We start from the raw sequence: 23,907 nt of genomic DNA, 5'->3' as shown, positions 1-23,907 counted from the left end.
GTGAATCAGGGAAGCAAGATGCGGAGCAGGAAACCGGCGGGTAGACAGTAGATCGTGCAGAAGATATCTCTGCCATGTCGGAGGCAGAGGAGGGGGAAATGGATTGGTTTAGACCCTGGCAATAGTAAACCAATAACGGCGCCTCAATTTTTTTTATTTTTTTTAAATGCTACTGCTTCCTTTTTGTTTGTGGCAGCGGATTGATTGTTCACAAGGCGGTACGTGCTGGTTTGATTCAGTGTAGGATGACAACTCACGAAGGTATTTTTGAGCTAATTTTCCATTTCTGGACTTTGTGTAATGTGCAACCTATCAATTGTAATAGCTTTCCAGTTGCATGGGGGGGGAACACTGTGCGTTTAAGCTTGCACCATTATGGAGCAGGGAGCCTTTGAAAAACACGGGAAAAGATGGAAGATTTGCATTCACTACATTGCACTTTTAGATGGCTAGTACCATTCCCAATGTAGCTACGCAGATTGCCAGTGTGTACAAAGGTGGGGCTGATGTTTGTTTTGTGGTTTGTTTAATCTGTTTTGTCGAAGCTTTGACTTGGATAAAGCAGGAGGAGGGTGGAGGCGGCTTCAAATGAATATTTATTATTATTATTATTATTGTTATTGTTTTATTTATTCCAGCAATATCCACAACACAGATATAACAATATCTACATTTTGAATTCAGCAGTAGACTTTTGTGTTCAGTTTTTTCATTCTTTCTTTTTTTCAAAATTTTTTTGCATGCGCATTTTGAAACTAGTCCTCAGGCCTATTCGTGCTTGTGAAAGATTACAAACTTTGTGAGACAGTGATCACATCTGCAGGCCCGATGTGTTGTGGACTTTTCCGTGCCCTCATCACACAACACACAAGCTCAATATATACGTTTCAATGTGAAGCTTGTGCCACGTGTACTGTCATAAATGGTCCATAAAAATATTGGCCTCTTCGTCACAAGAGGATGTAACGTAGGCTATATTTTCTTGTCAGATAGCCTGCCCTCCCAAGGGAGCTCGCCGTGATTCAGGGAGTGAACATTTGCTTCCTGGTGTTTCAGCACCATTGGACTGGACAGCGCTCACTTTGTACGACATTCATCACTGCGTGGTGTTCTGCGTCTCACCCACCCACAGCACTGCATGGGCGTCATACGGGCACAGATCGACCTCTGTGGAGGCAAAATAATAATAATAATATTAATAGTAAGAAAAAATGGGCATGATGACCTCTTTTGCCACCTTGTGCAGCCATCTAAGCCATCACAGCAGAAATAGTTGTTGTCATAAAGATAAATATTTCATCTGTTACCACAGAGGAGAGCTCTCTTCAGAATTGGTCAGCACAAATAGGTTGTGTAAAGTTTTGGGAACTTGTTATCATCAGCATTTTTCACCCACACTGGCTTAAATTGATGATAGAACAGCATGGATGCATTTTGGTAAAGTTTCCCAAAATATCTTTTAACCCCCCAAAAGAAATGCATGACAGTGTGTGCTGGCTTTAGCCTTTTATCTTTCTGAGCATTTTTTTCTACTATTGGATGAGGAAACAATTTTAAAAAAGAAGATTGGACTGTTTTATTCATTTAAGTCACAACAGCTTTTTAGGTAGATTAGGATGATTTCATTTCTTTATTCTAAATGTATCTGATCTATAGCATCTGAGGCAGTTTTTCTTCTGTTCCTGTTGTTAGAAGTGTCAAAAGTGTTTTGTAAGATTTTAGAACATGAGGCTTTTTGCAGTATCAGTTTTAGATGATTGCAGCACTGGGATTCTGTTTTTTTTTTTTTTTTTGCCTTGTTTATATGTGAATGAGTCATCTTAATAACCCCCATCTGTTCACCAAGAGATTCTTGTGGTTTTAGGAAGAAATTAAAAAAAAAAATAGAATAATGCTGAAGACAACAAGAACAGCAGTAACTGATTGGGAAATATCATTAGAAATAACTTAATTTTATTGATTTCCAGTATTTTTGCATGAGCAGTTCAACCAGTGAACAGTTAAGAAAGCATTTTATGATTGTTGAACGACATTTTCAGAAGAAATATGGAAGAATTAATGTGAGTGAAATAATTTTGTTTTACTTTTATCATCATTTTAACAATAGTCAGGTTTGCCTTTCTGGGGTAATGTATCCCAGAGCCAGAGCAGCAAGGTGTTACGACTGTTACAACAGAAATCAATGGGCCTCTGACATTTGTATTAAGCTCTGTAACACTAATGGTTTGTTTTTATTTTGTGATTCCTTCAGATACGATAATGAATGAAGAGACAATCAAGTGTAGTCCATAGCCTCAGCGGTCCTCATGCTCTCTTTACCTAAAGTTATCATGGAGAAATCCTTGGCCGAGTTAAATAAAGCCGGCTCTCGGTCAACATCATCGCTGCCACCTGAACCAGTGGACATCGTTCGCAGCAAGTCATGTTTCCGCAGAGTCAGGCTAAACGTTGGAGGGCTCCCGCATGAGGTCTTGTGGCGAACGTTAGACAGGCTACCACGAACGCGTTTGGGAAAGTTAAGAGATTGCAACTCGCACGAATCACTGATGGAAGTGTGCGATGATTACAGTCTGGAGGAGAATGAGTACTTTTTCGACCGGCATCCAGGGGCGTTTACATCTATTCTGAACTTTTACCGCACGGGTAAGCTGCACATGATGGAGGAAATGTGCGCCCTTTCATTTAGTCAAGAACTAGACTACTGGGGCATCGATGAGATCTACCTGGAGTCGTGTTGCCAAGCAAGATATCACCAGAAAAAGGAGCAAATGAATGAAGAACTCAAAAGGGAGGCAGACAACTTAAAAGACAGAGAGGGAGAAGAATTTGACAACACCTGCTGTGCCGAAAAAAGAAAGAAACTTTGGGACCTCCTGGAGAAGCCCAGCTCATCTGTTGCAGCAAAGGTAATGCCACGGGATTTTGGGTGTGAGTTGATCATGGTTATGTTCACTTTGACCCCTGTCGCAGAAATACCTGCGGTGTTGTGCTTGAAATTTCAGTTTATTCAAGAAAAATCAAATAATAGGAAGTGCTCCTGTACCAAATATCAGCACAGCCAGGTGACCTTAGATTACTGCCATTGCACGGAGAGGAAACAGCTTATGATTACACAAAATGTATCAGTCATTACATTTTGATTGTTCAAAAGTTGGAACATGGAGTAAATGCTGGAAATCATAGAAAAAGCCTGTCAATGCCATTTGTTCACATGGGATTTGTGTGCTGTTGTCTGCAGTTATTGTGATTTGAAACCTGGGAACAAAACAGGAAGACGAATTTGGTAACAACATAAATGGCTGCCTTTATTTATCGCTATAAAACATCTTTAAAACGTGACATTGGGCTCATTAGCCTTGTGTCCTGTAATGCTGCAGTTACAAAGGACCGTTGCTGTATTATTGCCATCATCATTATCATCAAAACCAAAAACAGACCTTCAAACAAACAGACCAGTGGACCAAATGGACCAGTTGGTAATAACTTGTTATTTCCACAATATTACTTAATTTTTTTCCACCTTATTATCTCACTGTTACCAAGCTGTAATATAAAGTGCAACTACATTAAAATAACTAAAGCACTTGCTTTTTTGTGACCCCCCCCCCCAAAAAAAATCATTTTGAGATTAAGAGGTTTGAGATATTGAATTTTAGCTCTGTGCACATGAACAAGAAGCTGGAAATGACATGGAATTCTTTCAACCATAACCCTAACCCGCACCGTTAGTCAATGCATGTTATGCCATCAGCAGGTCTTTCACAGAGCCACACCTGCAACTGCAACCTGGGAGACCACAGCAGTGTTAAACATGAGCAACCTTTGATCACACTCTTCTCAGTTGGATTGGAAGGATCAAAGAGGGGGGCTGTTTCTTTCCAGCTCAGTTTTAAGGGGAGCAGCGTGCCTTGTTTGTCTTGCAGCTATTATTGCATGGGAAATGGAAATGAAACTATTAGCAATTTGTGCCGGCTGATGCTTTGCAGCGAGGATTTGTTAGAACTGTCAGCTCTAATCCACAAACAGAGTGAGATGAGTGCTGTGAGTCTGTCAGTGAAATGTCTTCTTCACAGGAATCAAAGAGATGTAAAATCGATGCTTATTGGGTTAGCGCTAAGAAAGTGCTGTAGCCTACAAAAAGGAGATGACCACTCGGAGTCGACCATAAGTTCTTGTCTCCGTTATCACGCCCCGATACCTGCAATTTATCAAAATATCAGCGACAAACTGTTGTGAAGTGCTCGACGAAGATGGGTACAGCGATTCACTTTGAATAATAACACAGAAAATTGCTTATGCAAAGTGGTTTCGGCGAATCTCTAGCTCTCAATGTCTATATATATCTATTATTCATGTTAAAAGAATTTAACTGAGCTGCTAATTCACATCACCTCCTGGCTTGGCATCATTATATCTTGATAGTGGAGGGTAGGGATAGACAGAAAAAGGAGCAAACTTGACATAGCAAGCAGCAGAGTTTATTAATTCCTAATTAGTTAAAAAAGGACCACATTAAACCACAGACCAAGCTACCAAAACCATTCAAGGGGTTCATGTATTGTCTTAGTTCTTTTATTTATTTATTTAACTGTGGGCTTGTTGAGCAATCCAACTTGAACCACAGACTGATCAGCTGTGCTCTCCTATCCTGGACCAAAAATGTGCAGCAGCCCATAAAAAGATGGTGAATGGTAGCGATTAGCACAAAACAAATGGTTACCAGGCAACAAAAGTACGATTTTATCATCGCCGAAGGAGTGGGTATTGAACAGGAGTGGGCCTGTTTGTGTTTCTGTGTAATTGCACTTCTGTTTAGTTCCTGTTTTAATGTTTGTACAAAACAAAACAAGAAGCTACAATTTTTAGATGTTCAGGGGAAAAATGTTTAAAAACAAAATCTCAGTGTTGCTGCCTGTGTTTTCTCTGCCCTGCCATCCTTCCTGGCTTTCTTTTCTCTGCATTGGCTCATATCTCTCCTCCCTTCCTTCCTTCTTGAGGCTCCTCTGGTATATACTTCTGACTAAATGTCAGGGAAATGTCACATTAATTATTCTCCAGGAGACTCTAGGCCCAATTTGAAGCTTCCCTCTCTCTGTTTACATTCTTTGTCAATGGAAAGTTGACAAAGCATTGTCTGTCTCGCACTCAGATCCCAGATCAGATTCCAGTCACCATAAAATGAGATTGTGTCTGACCGCTGGCAAAGCAGTGCCTAACACCAAGAAAAGCCTTTTTCACCTGCAGTAGCATTTATGTAACATCATGTTAGATCCTGCTGGTTTCTGCTATTCATAATATCACAAATATCTGTTTACAGATTAGGACTTTGACAATATTCTTAAAAATCACAATACTTATATAAATGTTTCAAGTTATAGTTTGAATCCCATAGTATATAAGTTTATATTCAGAGTAAAATTTGTAAGCATTTTCTTTTGTTCATTGCTCAAAACCAATTGTGTCCCACTTCCTCTGAAACCATTACTAAATAATAAAATCTTAAATAGATTTTATTTTGAAGGTTTTATTTAAAACCTGCTATTAATATGGGCTCGCCTTCAGACAATTTACAGAAGAAACCAAAGCCAAACGTGAGTATTGCTGTCATCTTTGTCCTCCATGCATTAATAAATGTGGAATTACCAGTTCCTGCTCCGTCAGTGGGTATTGTGCATCAGATGGCAGGCAACAAATTCCAATAATGCTACTCTCATGTCACAGTTAACATGACAAATAAATGTGGCTTGGCGATATTCCTACTCATAAATCAGTCTGCAGCAGAATCCAATACAAGCACCCAGACTAGAATCGGTCACTGTTTCTGACATCTGGACAGTCACAGCTGGTTAGATGATGTATAAGAAGCCATAAAAAAACAAGACTAGAATTCCTGTCATCAATCATGGGCTGGATCATCCAGAGCCTGCACTAAATATTTCATAGAAGACCAACGAAGGCTGTACAATATCTGTACTTGCCTATGATTGTATACATATGTAGAAATCTCACAAATTTGGAGCATTGTCCATCCTTCTCTATTTCTAGCTGTCGACTGGACAGACAGGGATATCTGAAGAGGGTGAACAAGTTTAGACTGGCCTTTTTGTCCATTTTAAGATGTAGCTTTCGAGTTTTTAACAGTTATTAGATGAGATTCATGAGCTTCCTATGTGACTATAACAGTCCAGGCCAAGATTGCCAATGTCCTTTTGACATCTGGGACTGAATCAACCTTTAAGATTTAATCCTGCTTTTGACAGGATTGATCAGTGTGAATGCTCATGTCATCTAGAAACTTGCGTAAATATAGAGTAGATGTTTTAAACCTGTGAAGTGTTTTTTGTGGTTTCCACTATATGTCCATTGTGAGTATGCTGTTGTTTTCAGTTTATATAATGTTCCCCAGTCAGCAGACAATTTTCCTTATATAATTTTCCTTACTCATTAGATAACAACTATATCCTCATCCTCTAGCTAATGAAATGACTCATGGTTATATGTTCCAGCATGCCTACTAATATAAATTATTCTACTTGCCTCTAATTAAACTCTGTCTATCCCTAAACCTTTTAAAACTTGATGAAGTTAAATTATTTAAACTGAAAGCTGGGCTCTCTGTCTATTCATTTTACATTTGGCAAGATGAAGCAATGCAAGTTTATTTGTAATAATTATGTCATAGATAACTCGTATCAAATAAGTATTTTGATACAAGGCAACCTAAGTTGTGAAAATAATGCATTAAATGAACAGAAGAAAAGCTGAAATATAAAAAAGGGTAAACTAAAATGACTAAAGACAGTTTTAAATCAGAATCTATTGAATAAGTATGAGTGTCAGGATCTTCTTTTCAGTTTCCTGACAGTCTGCTTATTAATCTCCAGTGAGTTTGCGTAGAAATTTGACTGTAGTTGCTCACACAGTATATTTATTGAATCAACTGCTAATGCAATGTTAATGTTACACATATAAATGGACATTTTGATTAAAGGCACTTGAGTAAAGGAGGTATAAATGTTGGGTCTGTGTTTCCACAAGCCCTGCTAGTTTAGAGACTTATTCATCATGAAGAAAACAAGACATAACAGAAGATCTTCAACCCGCTAGCGAGGGAAGTCTTTGGTCAAGAACCAGCTCTTGAAGCTCACGCTCCTAACCTGTCTCCAGCCCAAAGTCCTTCAAAGAGCAGCTCGCTGGCAGCTATTTATTGACAACTGTTACAATACACAATACAACACAAGCACCTCCCCAGCACAAAGTGGCTGGAGAGGTGGTCAGAGACAAAGGAATGTCTTGATCCTATAGATGGAAGAGTTTACAAATTTAAGAAGCACAATGACAACATTCAAAAATTAGACTTAACAGTACCTTTGTGAATATTTCCTTCTATGATGTTCATTAATATCTTAGAAAGATCGCCATCTCAACAGCAATTATACGTTTATCCTTTAAACTGTGTCGTTACTTTGCAAAAGACAAAAACAAAAACAAAACACATTCATACACAGACTGTGAGGCATTTTCCTATTCTCTAAATGCCTCATAACAGTTGCACAGGGCACTGATGAATATTTTAAAGCCCTTTGTCAAATTTGTTTTTATCCAACTTTGAGGAGAGAGTGCTTTGGTGTCTACTTTGAAGTTGCTGCTAGCGGATTGTTAACATCAGAGCACGCGTGGTACAGTCCTAGTGAGAAGTAATGGGCGAGTACCTCCAAACCTTTGATTGGCACTGTATGTGTTGATGAAGCAGCTGTAGAAAGAGAGAAGTAAATGAGAATCACACGCTTCACTGACAGAAAGCTGTTGAGTAACCATGCAGCACTAAAGTTACTAACTGTACTTGAGGAGTAACATCCTTTTCTTGGGTTATTTGTCCATCTTATCTTGGTCTGTTCGGTGCAGAGATTTAGGCTGGGATCATGTGTGCTAGGAGCTTGAGCGCCCCAGAGATTGCTTTCACGGCAGTCGCTCTCTGCCTGTCACACTGTCTCCTCGTCAACATCTTCTGAGTGTCCCTTCTAACTTGCCCTCAAGTCAAAGTCAAAGGCAGCCATTCAAAGTCTACTGCAGCCTCTAAAGGTTAAAGTTGAAATAAACTGAAAACCTCAACCACAGTGCTTAAAATATGGACTTACTAACTACAGGAATTGATTAACCACGCTCACCTATCATCGATTTTGTCATCACTATTTCCTACACAAGCAAATACACACTCATGCTCACATATGACTGTATTTGCATGGTTTCATGTTTAGAATGCAGTAAAACCGTATCTCCAGTGTTCATTATGAATTTTAGAATAAATTTATTTAAATGTAAGAAAACTGACATTTTACTTCCTTTTACTCAAGCTCCACCCTCCCCCATTTTTACACACCTACACACACATCACACACTCACACATATATATATATATTTATATTGAGACAGACAGAAAGCTTCAGGAGGTTAATGCTGACATTTAGAGAAAAATGTTCCTTAGACTATTATAATTAATGGTGTTGCTCTATTTCATTATTGAATGTGTCAGATATGTAGAATGGAAGAACAGAGACAGTAAAAATAACTAACAGATCATGTAAAGGTACACCGAAAGGCCTGAAGGGCAGGAATTGAAGCAACCAATTAAATCATAAGTGAATTGTTTTGACAAAATTCACAAAAACATATTTTTGGCGTTGTTTTTGTTTTGGGCTTTTTTTTTCATCCAGTAAATGGATTATCTTTAATGATTACAGCTGTCAACAGACCATCATGCCATAACTAAGTAATCACAGCTCCATGTGGAAGAAACTGCAGTACAAGATTATATGAATTATATGAACCAGTTTATATGAATCCTGGTATAATTTTATTGGTTTTAAGGAAACTTACACTCATTTGCTACTTTTTTTTAGCTATACCTGTTTAGCTGCTTATTAATGCAAACATGGTGAAGACAGCATGCTGAATTCAAACCAAGCATCAGAATGGGGAAGAAGATTGTTCATTTCAGATGTCAGAGGACAATGGCAAAGCTGTTTTGAACTGATAGGAAGGCAACAGTAACTCAAGTACCCACCTATAGATCCACAGTATGCAGAAGAACATCTTTGAATGTGCAGTATGTTGAACCTTGGCGTAGATGGGTTATAGCAGCTGAAGGCCAAACCTGGTCCCACTTAAGTAAACTAAGAACAGAACACTGATGTTACAAAATACAAGATTGGAAAAACATTGCCTGGTCTGAGAAGCCTCAATGTCTGCTGCAGGGTTAGAATAGGGGTTTCAAACATTTGGCCTGCAGGCCACATCCGGCCGCGATACAATTATATCCGGCCCACGAGATAATTTCATATGTCAATCAATAATGACCCGTCGATATGTCGGAGCCCAGTCTTCAGCCTTTTTGCTGAGAATCCATGCAGGCAGGTGTGGGACTTTAGCGAAAACGTAAAACGAGGAGCATCTGGCTGCACTTCAGTGATATTGGAGACTGAAACGCTGAATGCAGAATTTATACAATTAGGAGCTGGATATTTTCAGCCATTTTCCATTATGGAGGACAAAAGGTTTCTAACTTGTTCAGGCTTTAAACCTCATGTGTGTTCTTCCTAGTAGTAGCTAATGCATAAAAATACGGCTTTTATGAAAACACTGAATAAAAATTGTTTTATTGAAAAAGGCTAGATTTACAGTTCAGTGTTGAATATTATGTAAACTATATGCAAAGTGTCTTTGAATGGTAGAGGTGCAGAAACGTCTGCATGTACCACAGAGCCATGGCTCAGTGCCTGAGTGTCTAAATGAGTCTCACAGGCCTGAGTTTGCGCTTGAAGCCATTTATAATTCTTAACTTGTTTGATCTGCTCACCACAAACAAGCACAAGCATACATTTTGGACTTTTAACTGTATTTTCATAAGTTTTACAGCTTTTCCTACTCATAAAAACCTCCCTTATGAACATTCATACTACACAAAGTAATTTAGCAATAAACAATTAACCTCTTGAACCCCAATGCCCGCGGTACCGGACGCAAGAGAGGGAGAACATCTGGTTTAACAGGATGTACTCCCAGATCTTTTATTTAAATGTAGACATGCATCATACCCACAGACACGCCAGAATCTCAGCGAAGTGTTCACAAAACCCTTTCAACAGTCACCAAACAGCTAGAGCAGGTAAACAGATTCCACAAAATGATGTAAACACAACACACAACAACAAAAAAGTGGACAGCCTGGCCAATGAGCTACCACAAGAGTTTCTGTAATTTTACACATAATTGGTTTACGTCCAAAGAGTTTTGTTGCCACATTTCTTTCTTTGTCACAGCAGCTTTTTCTTTGTCAGGTACAAAAACAGTTGAATACGTCACTTCTTTACACAGACAGTTTCACCGGTCCGGGGCTGTATTCGACCCGCGATGTAAAATGAGTTTGACACCCCTGGGTAGAATTTGGTTAAAACAAAAAAAAAGCAGGGACCAAAGCTGCCGTGTATCAGTGGTTCAGGCTGCTGATGGTGTAATGTAGTATGGGATGTTTTCTTGGCACACCTTAGTACCGATTAAGCATTATTTAAATGCCCCAGCCTACTTGAATATTGTTAATGATCATGAATGTGGCAGTCGGTTCATGATTCTCAAATGTCCCCCACAATCACCAGATCTCAATCCAGTAGTGGGCCTGTGGGAGATTGTGCAAACTGACACCATTGATGTGCGGCGATCTGCAGCAACTGTGCGATGCTATCATGTCAACATAGTCCGAAATATCTGAGAAATGTTTTCAGCATCTCATTGAATCTGTGCCACGAAGAATGAAGACTGTTCTGAAGGCAAAAAGAATTCCAGCTCTGAACTAGCTACACGTAGAAGTGTCCTGTGGGCGTATATATATATATATATATATATATATAAATGGTGGGATTCTATCTTTTTGCATCTTATTTGGGCTGATGAAAAGAATAGAAGGAAAGGTCAGTCCTGTTTGGAGACTGAATGTACTTTGCAAATTTCCTTACATAGTCAGTGGTAAGTGCAGTAGAAATCATTATATAATTATCATGGCATTGGTTGTTTTAATTTTGTGCATTACGGATACATTAGGTTATCTAATTGCTGACCACACAACAAACAAAAGAAAGATAAAGCCGTGCTAAAGATTTTTGAAATTGTAATATATTGATCAGTATTATTAGTTAACAATGAGTATTATTAGTTAACTTCTGCAGTAGCTGTTTCAACAATGTGCTGCATATTTCATGTTCATTCACTGTTAATGTGCAGAGGGTCTGGCAGAGTTGTGTTTGTGAGTATTTCATAAGTCATGTCATGCATTTTGTAGTGGATAGATCTGAACTGGTGGTGTCATTTCAGTTCCTCAGGTTTACACCGGGGCATAACAAGTTTTAGTGAAGGTGGTTTGTTGGTTTGCTCAGTTTACTAATTTCAGTGGACATGTTCTGTCTGTTTCTGTGATATAAATTATGTAACTATGGTCATCAGAGTAACAGTTGTGGACCTTATTCTAAATTTTTAATTGTTGTGCAAGGATATGCTTAGAAAAAGTCGATTTTTGTTTTGTTTTGTCAGAAGTGTATTTTTACTGATGAAGAAAAATCATGACTTTCGTAGAATAGTAGAGTGTGAGGAGGTGGTCAGCTGCAAGCGCCTTTCATTCAATTTGGAGTTAAGCTGTTACATGAGCTAGGGAAAGACATTAAGACATCACATTTCCAAAGAGGAATGAAGCCTCAGGGCCAATGGCTGTAAGGGGAAACAAATTAGAGATCAGGAGATCTGGAAAACTGAAGACTGAAACTATGAAAATTATTTGTGTGACATGTAGAAATCGAGTCAGGAAAACAGAATAATAAAGAAGCAGATTTCTCACTTAGGGTAAAAAGAAATCAAGTGCTTCTCTTAGCCTGGGGAAAGAACACTTCAAATTCTGGGTTGTCTCTATATGGCGATGTATTCGTTTAATATCTGCCTCTTACAGATATGGAAATCATGTGGTCATAGCATTGTGTCTGTAGGGCCTCAGATGACAGCAATCTTTCACTTCACAATATAAACAAAACTTCTCTTAACTGAATACGTATAATTAGGGTTAGACCTTCACAACCTTCCCACCACAGATGAAAATTGCTCTATTTATGAAAAGACACCACCTGTCTCTCCTGATGTGGTTGGTGTTCAGTGGGTTAAGCAAACAACTTTCACCTATTAAATGCTGAAATGCTGTGTGAAACCCAGAAGTATCTCTGGTTTATTCTTTAGCCCACCTGTATATGTCTGTGCTCTGTGTCTCCCTTTTTTCTATTCAGGTCAATTTTATTTTATTTGTATAACTCCAGTTCACAACGACAGTTGCCTCTTACAGTCATGCTTTATATTGTAATTATTCTGCATAATATTGGCGTGGATCGTACATATTCTACTATTCATTTGTCCTGTTTGAAAATGGGGTATGTCTACAAAGACATATGTATTTACATAGACAGTAAAGACTCAGTTCTTTAACTATTAAGGTAAACCTGGATAACATTACTTGAAAAGCTTCTGATAATCACTTTTATGGAGAGAATTTTATTTTATTATTATTTTTTCCTTTACATTAGATTAGGTTCGAAAGGATGGGGCTTATCCTTTAAAACAAAGCAAAAAATCACAGGAAAATTAGTCAACAATTAACTCTCGTCTAACAGTTCCTCCGTAGATGTAGTTTCCAGAAAAAGTCATTCTGGGACACAGCGGCTCTGGAGAAAACACGTGTGTGGTTGCATTAATCATAAAATATTTAGCACAGCTAGGAAGGAAAAGCATCAACGATTGGCTTCACTCTTTAACATGAAGACATATACACTATAATATGTGTTCCCTACTCTTTAATCTATAAAAAACAAAAAACAGTCTGGTTTATGGTAAATTGAAAGACATTTTTGATTTGGTACTTTCATTATTGCAGTTGGTGTCAAAAAGAGAGTGTACTGTGCACTAAAGTTTTGTCTCACATGTAGATGTAACAGTATGTGTAGTGATTAATATTGAAACTCCTATGTAAGTTATTCCAAGTAAGTACTAGCCCTGAAGGAGCGAGCCCATCAAGGACTGGCACAACTGCTGAATCATGATATTAGTGTGTACGACATGCTGCTTAAGCAACATTGAAAATTTGAAACCTCTGAGCAACAATGTTCCCTTTTCGGAAAAGTGGTGAGAAATTTAAGAAGAATATGCAAGATGTAAAGATTTTGCAACTCTGGAGAGTTAGTGTGGAAGTAATAGTTTTCTCTGTTGTGTAAGTTACCGTGTGTGTAACTTCCAGGTTATACTTGAAGTTGTGCTGGGAAATCCTATTTTTTGCTAGGGCTCCTTTTCCTAGAGGTTTGAAGAATAAAAAGCGTCAAAACGAAGCTGAAGGACTAAAACAAATTGAGCTTATCAAATCCTGAACATACCAGTCATTCATCTGTACATTTTTTTTTTACCATCCAACATGGGGTCGTAGGCAGGCCATCACTGAGATTTATGCCTGAACTTCAAATAAAATACATTTAGTTGCTTTTACTCTTACCATTTACTAATATCTGAGCAATGTCTATAAGTCTGAAATAAATCCTAAGAGAATCACTGGTGAATAATAAATTCATACTTGCATATCATATGCTCATACGTATTTAATGTGGAAACTGTCAGTGTCATCTTTCTACACTGCTCACTGTCCAGTGAATGAGGAGCTAATTAATTGGTCAGCTAGCCCTAATGGATTAGATTTATTTCACATTAATACAGATAATATGTACCCTAAGCAGTCCTCACAAGCCTACAAAAAGCCTACAAAACGGGCTGGGATGGTTAAGAGGTGTCAGTAATAAACTTTTCTAGAGTCATTTAGATTTACTCTGCAGATGGAGACAGATTGAGCAGCAGCAAGAGTAGCAAGTGTTTGCATCACTGTTACAGGAGCACAGCAGAGCAGATGAGTTGATGTTGTGGGGCATTGGCAGTGAGATTTAGTTATTGCAAGGGGGCATTAGATATACAGCATCTTGCATCAGGTACAGTTTGTCATGTGCCTTATGCATCAGAACAACTCGGCATGTTTTCCCTGAACTAACTCACAGGCTTTGATCCATTAAATAAAATATGCAGTAAACAGTATTATGTGTTTGCTTAAAAGCTGATGTATACAGCATATCATTGTATGATGGCATTCAGTAATTTATACAAACATTTATTATTACAGATAATATAGAACTGTTTGTTCATTTCCTGTCTTCTTCATTTCTTACACACAATACAGAAAAAAGTAGCATGGCGTTATAGTCTGCTCACGGTCCTTCAGTGAGGCTATTTCTCTATTACCTTTGAATGCAACCTCCCTGCACTTCATATCCAATTCTCAACATAACATATATGTGCTCAGATCAACAGAATCACTATAAAGGTTTCACAGGAACAAGCTGATCTGATTCTGGTGGCTTTTGCTGCTTTCTTCATTGGTGGATTTCACTTCACTGTGCAGGTTATTTTGAAAGGCAACTGAATAGAGTGAAGGCCACTCTACTGTGGTAAAGGAGACATATTTATCAAGGGAATATGGAAAGGAGACTTGACTATTAGTGCAAGAGGCTTTTCACCGAAAATAACACTTTCACTTAAACTTTGTTCTGGTTCCAGGTTACAACATGTAAATCCAAATGAAGAGACACACCGTTTTGTGCAGAAAAAACACAAGTAGTCAGTTTACAGTACTGCTTTTTTCTTCTTCGCAGGCTATGTCTTTTAGACTGTTTGCTTACCCCAAACAGGGATTAACCAGTCACAGTGAATGTAAACAGGCTGTTGCCTTTGTTCAAAATCAAAAGTACAATTTTAAAAAGTGCTATGTAGTGCTATGAAAAAACTTATGAAAGCATACTCACTTCCAATGCTAAGGCTTAACATATCAGGATATGGTACTTAGCACATCTTAAAATATGGTAAATAAAACCTGTGCCATTAATTATCTTACAAAGACTTAAATCAAAACACAGAAGCCCTGCACACTTTAAATTAAGAGAGTATATGTTAGTCATTAATTGTTCATCCACAAGTGTGAGCACATCTATAAAAACAGACGTTTTGGCAATTTTCAGGTCTGAAGCATTCAGTGTCATGTGGAGAAATGTGACAAGTGAGGACCTAAAATGCAGGGCACAAAAGGCAGGCAAGGCTCCATGAAATTTTGATTGGGACAAAAGAAATAGCAACAGGGAGAAGGAGAGTTCAAAAAAAGCAATTCTGGGAATTGGCTGGCCATGAGGCTAAACAGAGGAGATGTAGCAGTTTTGGGGGCAGGCCAAGCCACAGAGCTAGATATAGGAGCTGAAGCCAGCAGTGAAGCTGATGCGGCCAGGGATGCAGGCTCAGGCTGAGGGCCATTGTGGACTGTTGCGAGGAATGCCTGCTTCCTCCTGGAGGAAGGACCAGGGAGTGCGCCGCTGGAAGGCCTCTCATCCTCAGACCACCGTTCCAACAAAAAGAAGCACTCGGGTGCTGGGCAGCTGGACTCCCAACAGGCTGGGCTAGTTAGGCTAACGAGGCGTAAGAAGTGAGGACCCAAAATGCCAGCGCGAAGGCAAGTAGAGTTCAGCGAATATCAAGCTGTTTCTTTAGGCTGATGGCAGGTAATCCAAAAAAGACAAAACATAAAGTTAAAAAAGGGAAAACTGAAAACTATAAACTACCAGAAAATACAGTGTGAGCTAAAAAATAAAAACACTAAAGCAAGAGGAAGAGACACTCAAAGAACTAGTGGGAGGACATACAGACGGACAGTTGGGGAAGTGAACACAGCTGGGGAGAACGAGACACAGGAAACGACTGAAAGTACAAGACTGGACAAGTATGGCTTATTTGAAAGTGTTGTTGGAAGAAAGTCTCCTCTCTCTGAACAAAATATGGCAGCACAAATTAGGAAAACAGGTTAGAGATGTTTAGCCATGCTGCACAGCAACATATTTGGTGGATCACGAAGAAATCTCAACAGAAACACCTCATACCAATGATCAAGGACAGCTGTGGAGGGTGGTAAATTGCTGCTTCTTATATAGCGCTTTTCTACTCATACCACTCTTTATACAGCTTGCATGATTCACACATTCAAAGCTGAAGTGCTTTCTACCTAACATTCACACACATTCATAATCCAAAGTATGCATCGGAGAGCAATTTAGGATACCTGGCATGCAGACTGGAGTACCCAGGGATTGAACCATAAAACTAAATGACTAGTAGATAACCTGCTCTGCCTCTTGAGCTATAGCCACTAGATAATTACAGCCACCCTTTGGGATTGTTTCTAGCCACAGGACCTGTCACGTTGCAACCATTAAGTCAACCACAGAGTTTTCTGTGTACCAAAGTATTTTAAAGGCATATGTGAGGCTATCTGTCCAAGGTTTTCTGGCACTGGGTCATGCAACAGGACGATGATCCCAAGCAGTAGATCTACAATAGAATGGCTAAATAAAAAAAGAATTAGTCATGTTGTAGTGGTTCAGTCAAAGTCCAGGTCTCAACTAAATTGAAATGCTGTGGTGGGATCTCTGCAATGCCTAATGAACTGAAGCAACCTTGTAAAGAAGAGTGGGCCACAATTCCTCCAAAACTTTGAGACTGATAAAGTCATACAGAATGATTACTTCAAGTTACTTCTACTGAAGGTGTATCTGCAAGCTGCTGATGGGGTACACTTAGTTTTTAACACACTGCTTCTGCATTTTGGCTTAATTCGTTTTTATTACATAAATAAGGGCACAGTCTAATGTGTCATGTTCTTCTTCATCTGAGAAGTGTATTTACCTAATTTCAAGTCTGGCTAAGGACCTTTTTTTTTTTATTATATCCTAATATGTACTAAAGAGTGTGATTTTTTTTCCACCTGAGCTAGTTTGTTAGAACAGGGTGAGTGGTTTGATGTTAATTTAGCAGGTAACCAGTTACACATGTGAATAAATGATTAGATACGGCTACAAAATGTTTTAGGATTTTTTTTGTTTACTATTTTGCCCTGTTGATTGATTCCACAGACTAATGTTTATTCTCTGTTCCAATAAAGTAGTTTGATTAAGATTTGCTGAGGAAATTTGGTTTAATGTTCTATAATAGATCTACTGTAAAAGGATGCATAAAAGCTATTAAACTATTATAATTTAATATGAAATTATGGAAGACATTATTATTGGTGTCCCTTTTATAAACATATTTTTTAATGCAATAACAATATAATAATTGTCAGCTGAATTATGCTAATAGAAACCCTAGGTTGGGTACAGTGTGTATGTATACTGTAAAGATTTACATATTGCAAAGTGTCTTGTTTGGAGGTTAATGAATGGAGCTGACTTCTGTTTTATTAGGTTAAAAAACAAAACAGTAGGCTATTTATTTCATTTTTTACCATTACTGTATTGTTTTACTGCTACTGTTAAATTAGATTAGTCTGTCTGATGCTGTCCTCAACTCCACTGAGCTAACTGAAATCCAGATAAATGGGTGAGGGCGTGCAGATTTTAGAGTAGGAACACTAAAATAAAAGCATTTTAGACAACAGCTAACAGTAGTGTCCTGTAAAGCTTGTACAGCAAAAAAAAAAAAAGCTATTGTTGTGGATTATAGCCCATGCACTGTTAAATTAGAGTTTTGTGCTCTGCCAGTACTTTTTTGTCACTAAACCAAAACATTTGATATTGTGCTCATCCTGGTGGAATGATACATTATTTTACTGGAAATGACACGTGGTTTCGTCACGGTCTGACACTGAGTTGTTGGGACAAATCAAAAGAGATTTTTTTAAGAGCAAAATCAAGTGCTCATAGCTGTCCAATTACCAAAAACTTTAAGGATTTGCATGTTAATTTGAGGGTAACACTCAATGGGATTAACAGCACTCAGACTGAATGGCCGCTGATTTTGGTGCTCTCAAACTGTGAAATAAGGACCGTTATGCTGTTAGCAAGTTGAATATCTGCAGTAAGCGTGTTTGAGTGTAGGATTAAGAGCGATCTTGCTTTATATTGCTCTCGCTCTGCGAATAGAATACATGGCATCCACATCTTGCAGGCTAGGTCATGCATAACTTGCCTTTGTGTCTGTGTTTTTGAGCTTCTTTATTTCACTCTTTCACTACCAGCGCTGAAATGTTTAAGAGTTCACTGTCACTATCACCACGGTAACTGTCATTTCTGTGAAACATGCAGCTGCCTTCTATTCAAGCATCATTGTTGATTGACAATGTGTGTGTGTGTGTGTGTGTGTGTGTGTGTGTGTGTGTGTGTGTGTGTGTGTGTGTGTGTGTGTGTTGTTGTGTGCATTTCTGTAAGGGAGTTATGTGTGGGTCTTTTGCTGCCTACATCTAGTGTTTCACTCGCTTTTAACTTTTCCTTCTGTTCTGATGTGTGCGGAGTACTTCATGATGTTCTCTGATTTGGTAATAAATAAATCATTGTAGAATGGCACACTGTGTGAACTGCATTCTATTAGACAATATAGCAGCGAAATATCTCTGAACGATGTAATAACCTTGCCTCTTTGTTTTGTTTTTGTTTTTGATGAGAGAAGTTCTTAAGGTGTTATTTTTATGCATTTCATAGACAGAAGGAACAGGTGAAGCTTCACCACACATTGCATTAATTACCCTTAACTGTCCTGTAAAATCATCAGTCTACACTCATACCCACTGATTAATCTTTTAATTCCCTGTGAATGTTTTAAATGCTTTGTAGTTCACGTTACACTGTTATTTCTGATGAGAACAGCTTTCTTTGGTGTATCAAACCAGACTGTATACTGTTTCTATTTATATAACCACCATGGACCAGTCAGAGTTTAAATATAGATGCTGAGTCTGGATTCTCTTCTTCATCTGAAATGCATGAATAATTGAGAGGGAGAGGCGATGAGGTGGGATTCATTCAGGAGATGGATGGGGCAAGCATAGATTTCCTACCTACTTTAGTGGTTTACTGAATTGGGTTCTGGTGCACTTTGTGCATGTAAGCACTGCATGAGTTGGGGAAAAGTTTGCTGAAGATCCCAAAAATGGCCTGTTTCAGACTTTTCTATTCCCTCAAAGCACATATTTTTAAAAGGCGAAATTATAAAACGGAGAAATAAATACAAGCTCATCACATATACAACCACTCAAAAGTTTGGGGTTGCTCAACAATGATGAGGATTAATGAAATCTTTCACCATCTATAATTTATATGCATACTGTTGTATGGCTTTTTGGGGTATTTCCCACTTAGATAAGTTGTCGTGTACTGCAAATGAGCCTTTCTTAGTCTGAGAATATGCTGATGAATTTCTGAAGAAAGTGCTTTATTTGAAGAGGATTAAGACATTGTAATCAAACATTGGCAAGCTGTGGACCCATTAATAGCCAAATGTATGTGTCTTTAATCAACAGCACAGTTTTTAGCTGTGCTATCATATTAGGTATCAACATTAGGTAACAAGATGCACCACTGGACAAATGGCTGCTTTTATGGTTGCTTATGTAAATATTTTATTAAAAACTATAAATGATGAATGAAAATGATGAATTTCCATTTATAGCATTTCTTAACTTATCGACTAAAAACAACTGTGCTTTTCTTTCAAAAACAAAAGGTTTTTTTGAGTGGTATAGTATAAAGGCGCACAACTGCTATTAAACATAGAGAATCACATAATTACATTCCTACATCTAATCTCGAATCAGTTCAAAAAGGTTACAGTTTGAGCATGAGATGTGATTTCACTACATTTTTTAAAATTAAGTGGTCTGAAGGAAAAATAAATCGCGTGCATGTGATATCCAAACATTCAATAATGTGCTATTCACCTTTGCCTCACTAAGCCACATACAAGAAGGCTAAGAGTACAGTAGAATGAATGTCACGGAAGCAAGGTCACGATACTGGCAGGATCTCCCACGAAGGGCCATGAGATATAAGTTATTCATTTTGGCAAGATGTGGGAGGTTAAGATAAATGAGGCTGTGCTGTTCAAAGTTAAGAAGCGATGTCTGCTGGGGAGACTACAGCTGAGCCACTGCAAATTGTGTGTGCGTATTTCAAGCTATCATGCTGGGGGAAAATGTGGAAGACACAGTCTCCTCCCGTCTCCATGGAAACCCCATCTCTTTCACAGGCAGCGAGGAGGCAGAGCCATTCTATTCGAAACAGGAGTGTGAATTATTCCACATTATTTAGCGCTCACATTATTACTCACATACTACTGACCACTGATAATAACATCCTGAAGAAAACGAAGAACGATGGCTTGGTTTTATGATTCCTGTTCATCCAGTCAAATAGTAGAAGACCTAGCATGTGGCACGTGGTGCAAACATCTGCAAGTAAAGGTGGTGTCTGGCACACTCATGTCTGTTTCCTTTTTAAATAATGATGGGGGCTTTTAGTTTTATTTAAATATTGAGCCACAGTGCCATAGAAAAATATTAACCAACTGCCTATGCTACTGCAGTTGAAGCTCTGCTAAAACGCAAAAAGCGATGTGACACAAATACCAGAGAAACCTGGACACAGAATAGAGACAGAAGCAGATGGTTTAAAGCTTGGTGAGCTCTCAGAAAGGTACAAATCAGGGACAGAGGGAAAGAGAGAGGAAGAGACAGAGAAGGAGACTCTGTCAGACTTGCTTTTCACAAGCAGGTCCACGTAGCCACCTCCTGTCGAGCTTCAAGGGGGTTGTCATGGTGACAGTGGCTGGCAGTCAAGGCTGGGAGAGTGTTGCATGGTTTCCCAGTGGCCTCCAATGTGGCTCATGGGATGATGGGAAAGCAAGTCAGTTGTGAGTGGATCTTAGTGAGCAAGCAAGACCTGAATTTACTCAGCCAAAAATAGAGCCCGCTCACCTACGCTTCAGACCATGCTTGTTCAGGTGTTTAAGTTTAAGGAGAGCGTGTCATTATAATGTAGGTCTAACGTGTTTCCCTGGGTGAGTGCTGGCAAAGGTAACAGACAGGGATGCTGGGACTCACAGGCACACTGTTAAAGCAGAAGAGTCTGTTGCTCCTGTTGCTGCTAATGAGACAAGGTGCCAGCCAGAGCACTGGGAGTCAGGGAGTTCCTTAACTGTCACTTGGGATGCCACCAGACTTAGTGCGGAGTGAGAATACTAACCTGAATTCAGTTGCGTTTAACAGTAATACTATTAATGCAGTAATACATTTCCTCTGCATAATTGCATAGGAGCACCTTTGTAGTAAGAACACAGCTGGAAAGTATGCTTAACTCTTTCTCCCATAAAGATGAAATTTAATGACCTCTCATGTACCTTTGATGAAAAGTTTTGAAACCTCACTAATTTCTGACACACACCCAGTAAATTTGTTTCTGGAAGCAGACCTGAACTGCTCAATTCAGAAAAGACAAACAACAGTTCCTCCTATTTGGTGTCCAAGGGAAAAAGAGTTAAAGAACACAGTTTAACCTTTTTATATATCCTGTAAACAGACTTGTTGGGGTTGGGTAGGTTTCATTTCCAGTTGCTCTATAAAAAGCTTTACTCCACCTGTTTGAAACCTCTTGATACTTTAGTTTCAGGCAATGAGGGAATTGGAAATACAGTAATTTAAAATCATGAATAACAACCTGTTTTTTGTAGCTGTTCATATTCTCTAAGGAAAAAAAGAGGTATGAAATAAAACTACAGTTTTAGAGAATTACTATAACTGTAATTTCAATGTTGCCATGGTTTGTTTCCAGAGCTTTACACATATATATGTATATATATACACATATATATGTGTAAAGTTCAAGGTTCTCTCCTTGCTGTATGAGAACTGGGTTGATAGATGAATGAGCCTGACCCTGGCAAAGCCAATGCAGCGCAAAGAAATGAATCACAGCTGCTGCGACACAGCCAGCATAAAAGCAGGCTGTTGTATCTGAAAGAGAGTGGGTAGTGAAGCACGCCCAGGTACAAGCACAAGAAGATGGGCAAAAATAATTTGACAAGGAGTTTGCCCTGTTTCGAGTCCCAAGTGCTAAGGATAGTGTATGAGACAGTATTCCCTCTGCAGAGAATTCCATTTATAAAAACTTACTCTTTTGGATGACATTTGAGGGCATCCTTCATACCAGTTATGTCCAGGACTTCTTTTTCAAGCACACTAATGAGGGCTGGTGTCACCTTGTCCAAAAAGATGGTGTTGCTGCAGACTATTGCACTTGCTCACATGTAGTCTTCTCCTCTCCTCTAGATATTAATATCTCCCTCCCTTTGTCCTTTATCCCCTTTATTAGACCATGGCGCATTCATCGGTAGTTGCTGTCATTTTTTATTTTGGTTAATATAATGAAATCAATTATACAGTATCCACCACAGAAAAATTGCAGGGTAGGATCTCGGGTGTGGCTGCTATTTACATCCGTTTTGTCATGTGGACAACTGAGAGTCTAAAAATAGTCGGTTATGTTTGAGCTCCATTTAACATTTTCCTAACATGCACATGCTTGCGGTCTCTTTTTTCTAGTAAGCTGAAAGGTTTTATCACAGATTTGGGGTTCAGTAATCTTATGAAATTAGCACCCCATGACACTGAACAATTTAAGGAAGTAAGAGATAAAGACAAGTCAGGCAGGGATAGAGAGCGAGCACAGTTTGTAGAGGCAAGGCCATCAGGGACAGAGGCTACTGGGAAATGTTCAGGGTTTCCTAGTGGAACTTAACCTCATAACCATAAGACACAGCAGCACCAGTGTGCCTTCATTAGCGACCTTTTTATAGCTTCTCAATCTATTACCTTCTGCCCGTTTTTGTCCTCCTGTTTCTGTATCTTTCCTGACTCGTTACGATTCTACTGTATCGAGTAATAAGTGGGCGAACTTTAATATGTTGTGTTATACTTGTAACACACCCTGTTACAAGTATAACATGTCGAAGTTTTCTCTTTAACGGCATCGTGTTTTTTCACTGCATCATCTCCACCCCTTTACTTTCGTGCTGGCTTTGTCAGCTCCACCCTCACTCTCCAGTCCCAGCACCTCTCTTCTCTTCAAGTGTTTGATTCAAACAGATTTCCTCCAGGGCAGGAGGGAGAGGAGCACAGAGGGAAGAAAATAAACAGATAGGGTCATTATTCATGTCTGCCACGATGCTATGGCAACAGTCTCCTCCTGCTCTGATTGGTCGTAGATAAGGTTGTTTTTTGAGCCGTCACTTTTACTCTTGGGAGTCCGAATTGTTAGACCATGTCAAGGCCCTCGCTGTCAATCATTGCTGTCAGTCACCTTCTAACAACCTTTGTTTTGTTAAAACCCTTCCTTTTTTTGCCTGTAAGTTGTGATTTCTTCTAGATGATTTATACAAAAAACAATATATCAAGTGCTCCATGTGAGGCTTTGGTTCTTTTGTTGATGCATGTATTACCCGCAGATTCAGTTTATCACTGAGGTTTTGATCAAGGAAGGAAGTCACAGTGAAATATTTCACTTTTTACTGTTAGCTATGTTAAACTGCTGGACTGAATAGTATATCTCACCCCCTATGCGGCATTTTGGTCCAACACTGCACTCATTTTTGGAGTATTTTAACTATCCTATGATTGATTTCATCATATAACATCCTAACCTCTTTTGTGTGGGCTATTGCCAAAACAGGCTCAGTGTTCTAGCTGCAGCCTCCTACTCATCCTCCAAGTTGTGCTGTTTGGAGCTGGAGTCATTTAGGGTTAATATAACAAATGCGTACTGAAGTTCATGAAGTAAGGAACTAAAGGAATCAGATGTAACATTACATTCATCTTGAAGCCTCAAATCATTTAATATAGTAATAGACAAAGATGTAAGTCATCAGTAAACAGTATGTGATACAGTCCTGTGCAAAAGTCCTGAGCCACACCTTAATTTTTCATATTTT

At 38.8% G+C, this 23,907-nt stretch overlaps 1 protein-coding gene across 2 annotated transcripts in view; it reads left to right on the top strand.

Annotated features, from left to right (window-relative positions):
* kcnb1 (potassium voltage-gated channel, Shab-related subfamily, member 1) overlaps positions 1-23,907 on the top strand; it is a 31,751-nt gene that overhangs the window by 118 nt on the left and 7,726 nt on the right. The window contains exons 1-2 of one of the 2 annotated variants that reach the window (XM_082532265.1): positions 152-261; positions 2,252-2,906. In XM_082532265.1, coding sequence (XP_082388391.1) covers positions 2,307-2,906 — 600 coding nt within the window. In that variant the 5' untranslated portion in view covers positions 152-261; positions 2,252-2,306. Of the gene's footprint in view, positions 1-151; positions 262-2,251; positions 2,907-23,907 lie in introns of those variants that run through there. The other variant, XM_082532266.1, reaches the window with a different exon arrangement.

Source organism: Aulonocara stuartgranti (genome assembly GCF_965226115.1).
Source record: "Aulonocara stuartgranti genome assembly, chromosome: 5".
NCBI classification, from domain to species: Eukaryota; Metazoa; Chordata; class Actinopteri; order Cichliformes; family Cichlidae; genus Aulonocara; species Aulonocara stuartgranti.
The sequence above is the reverse complement of the archived record's forward strand: the minus strand, read 5'-3'. Positions and strand labels throughout refer to the sequence as shown.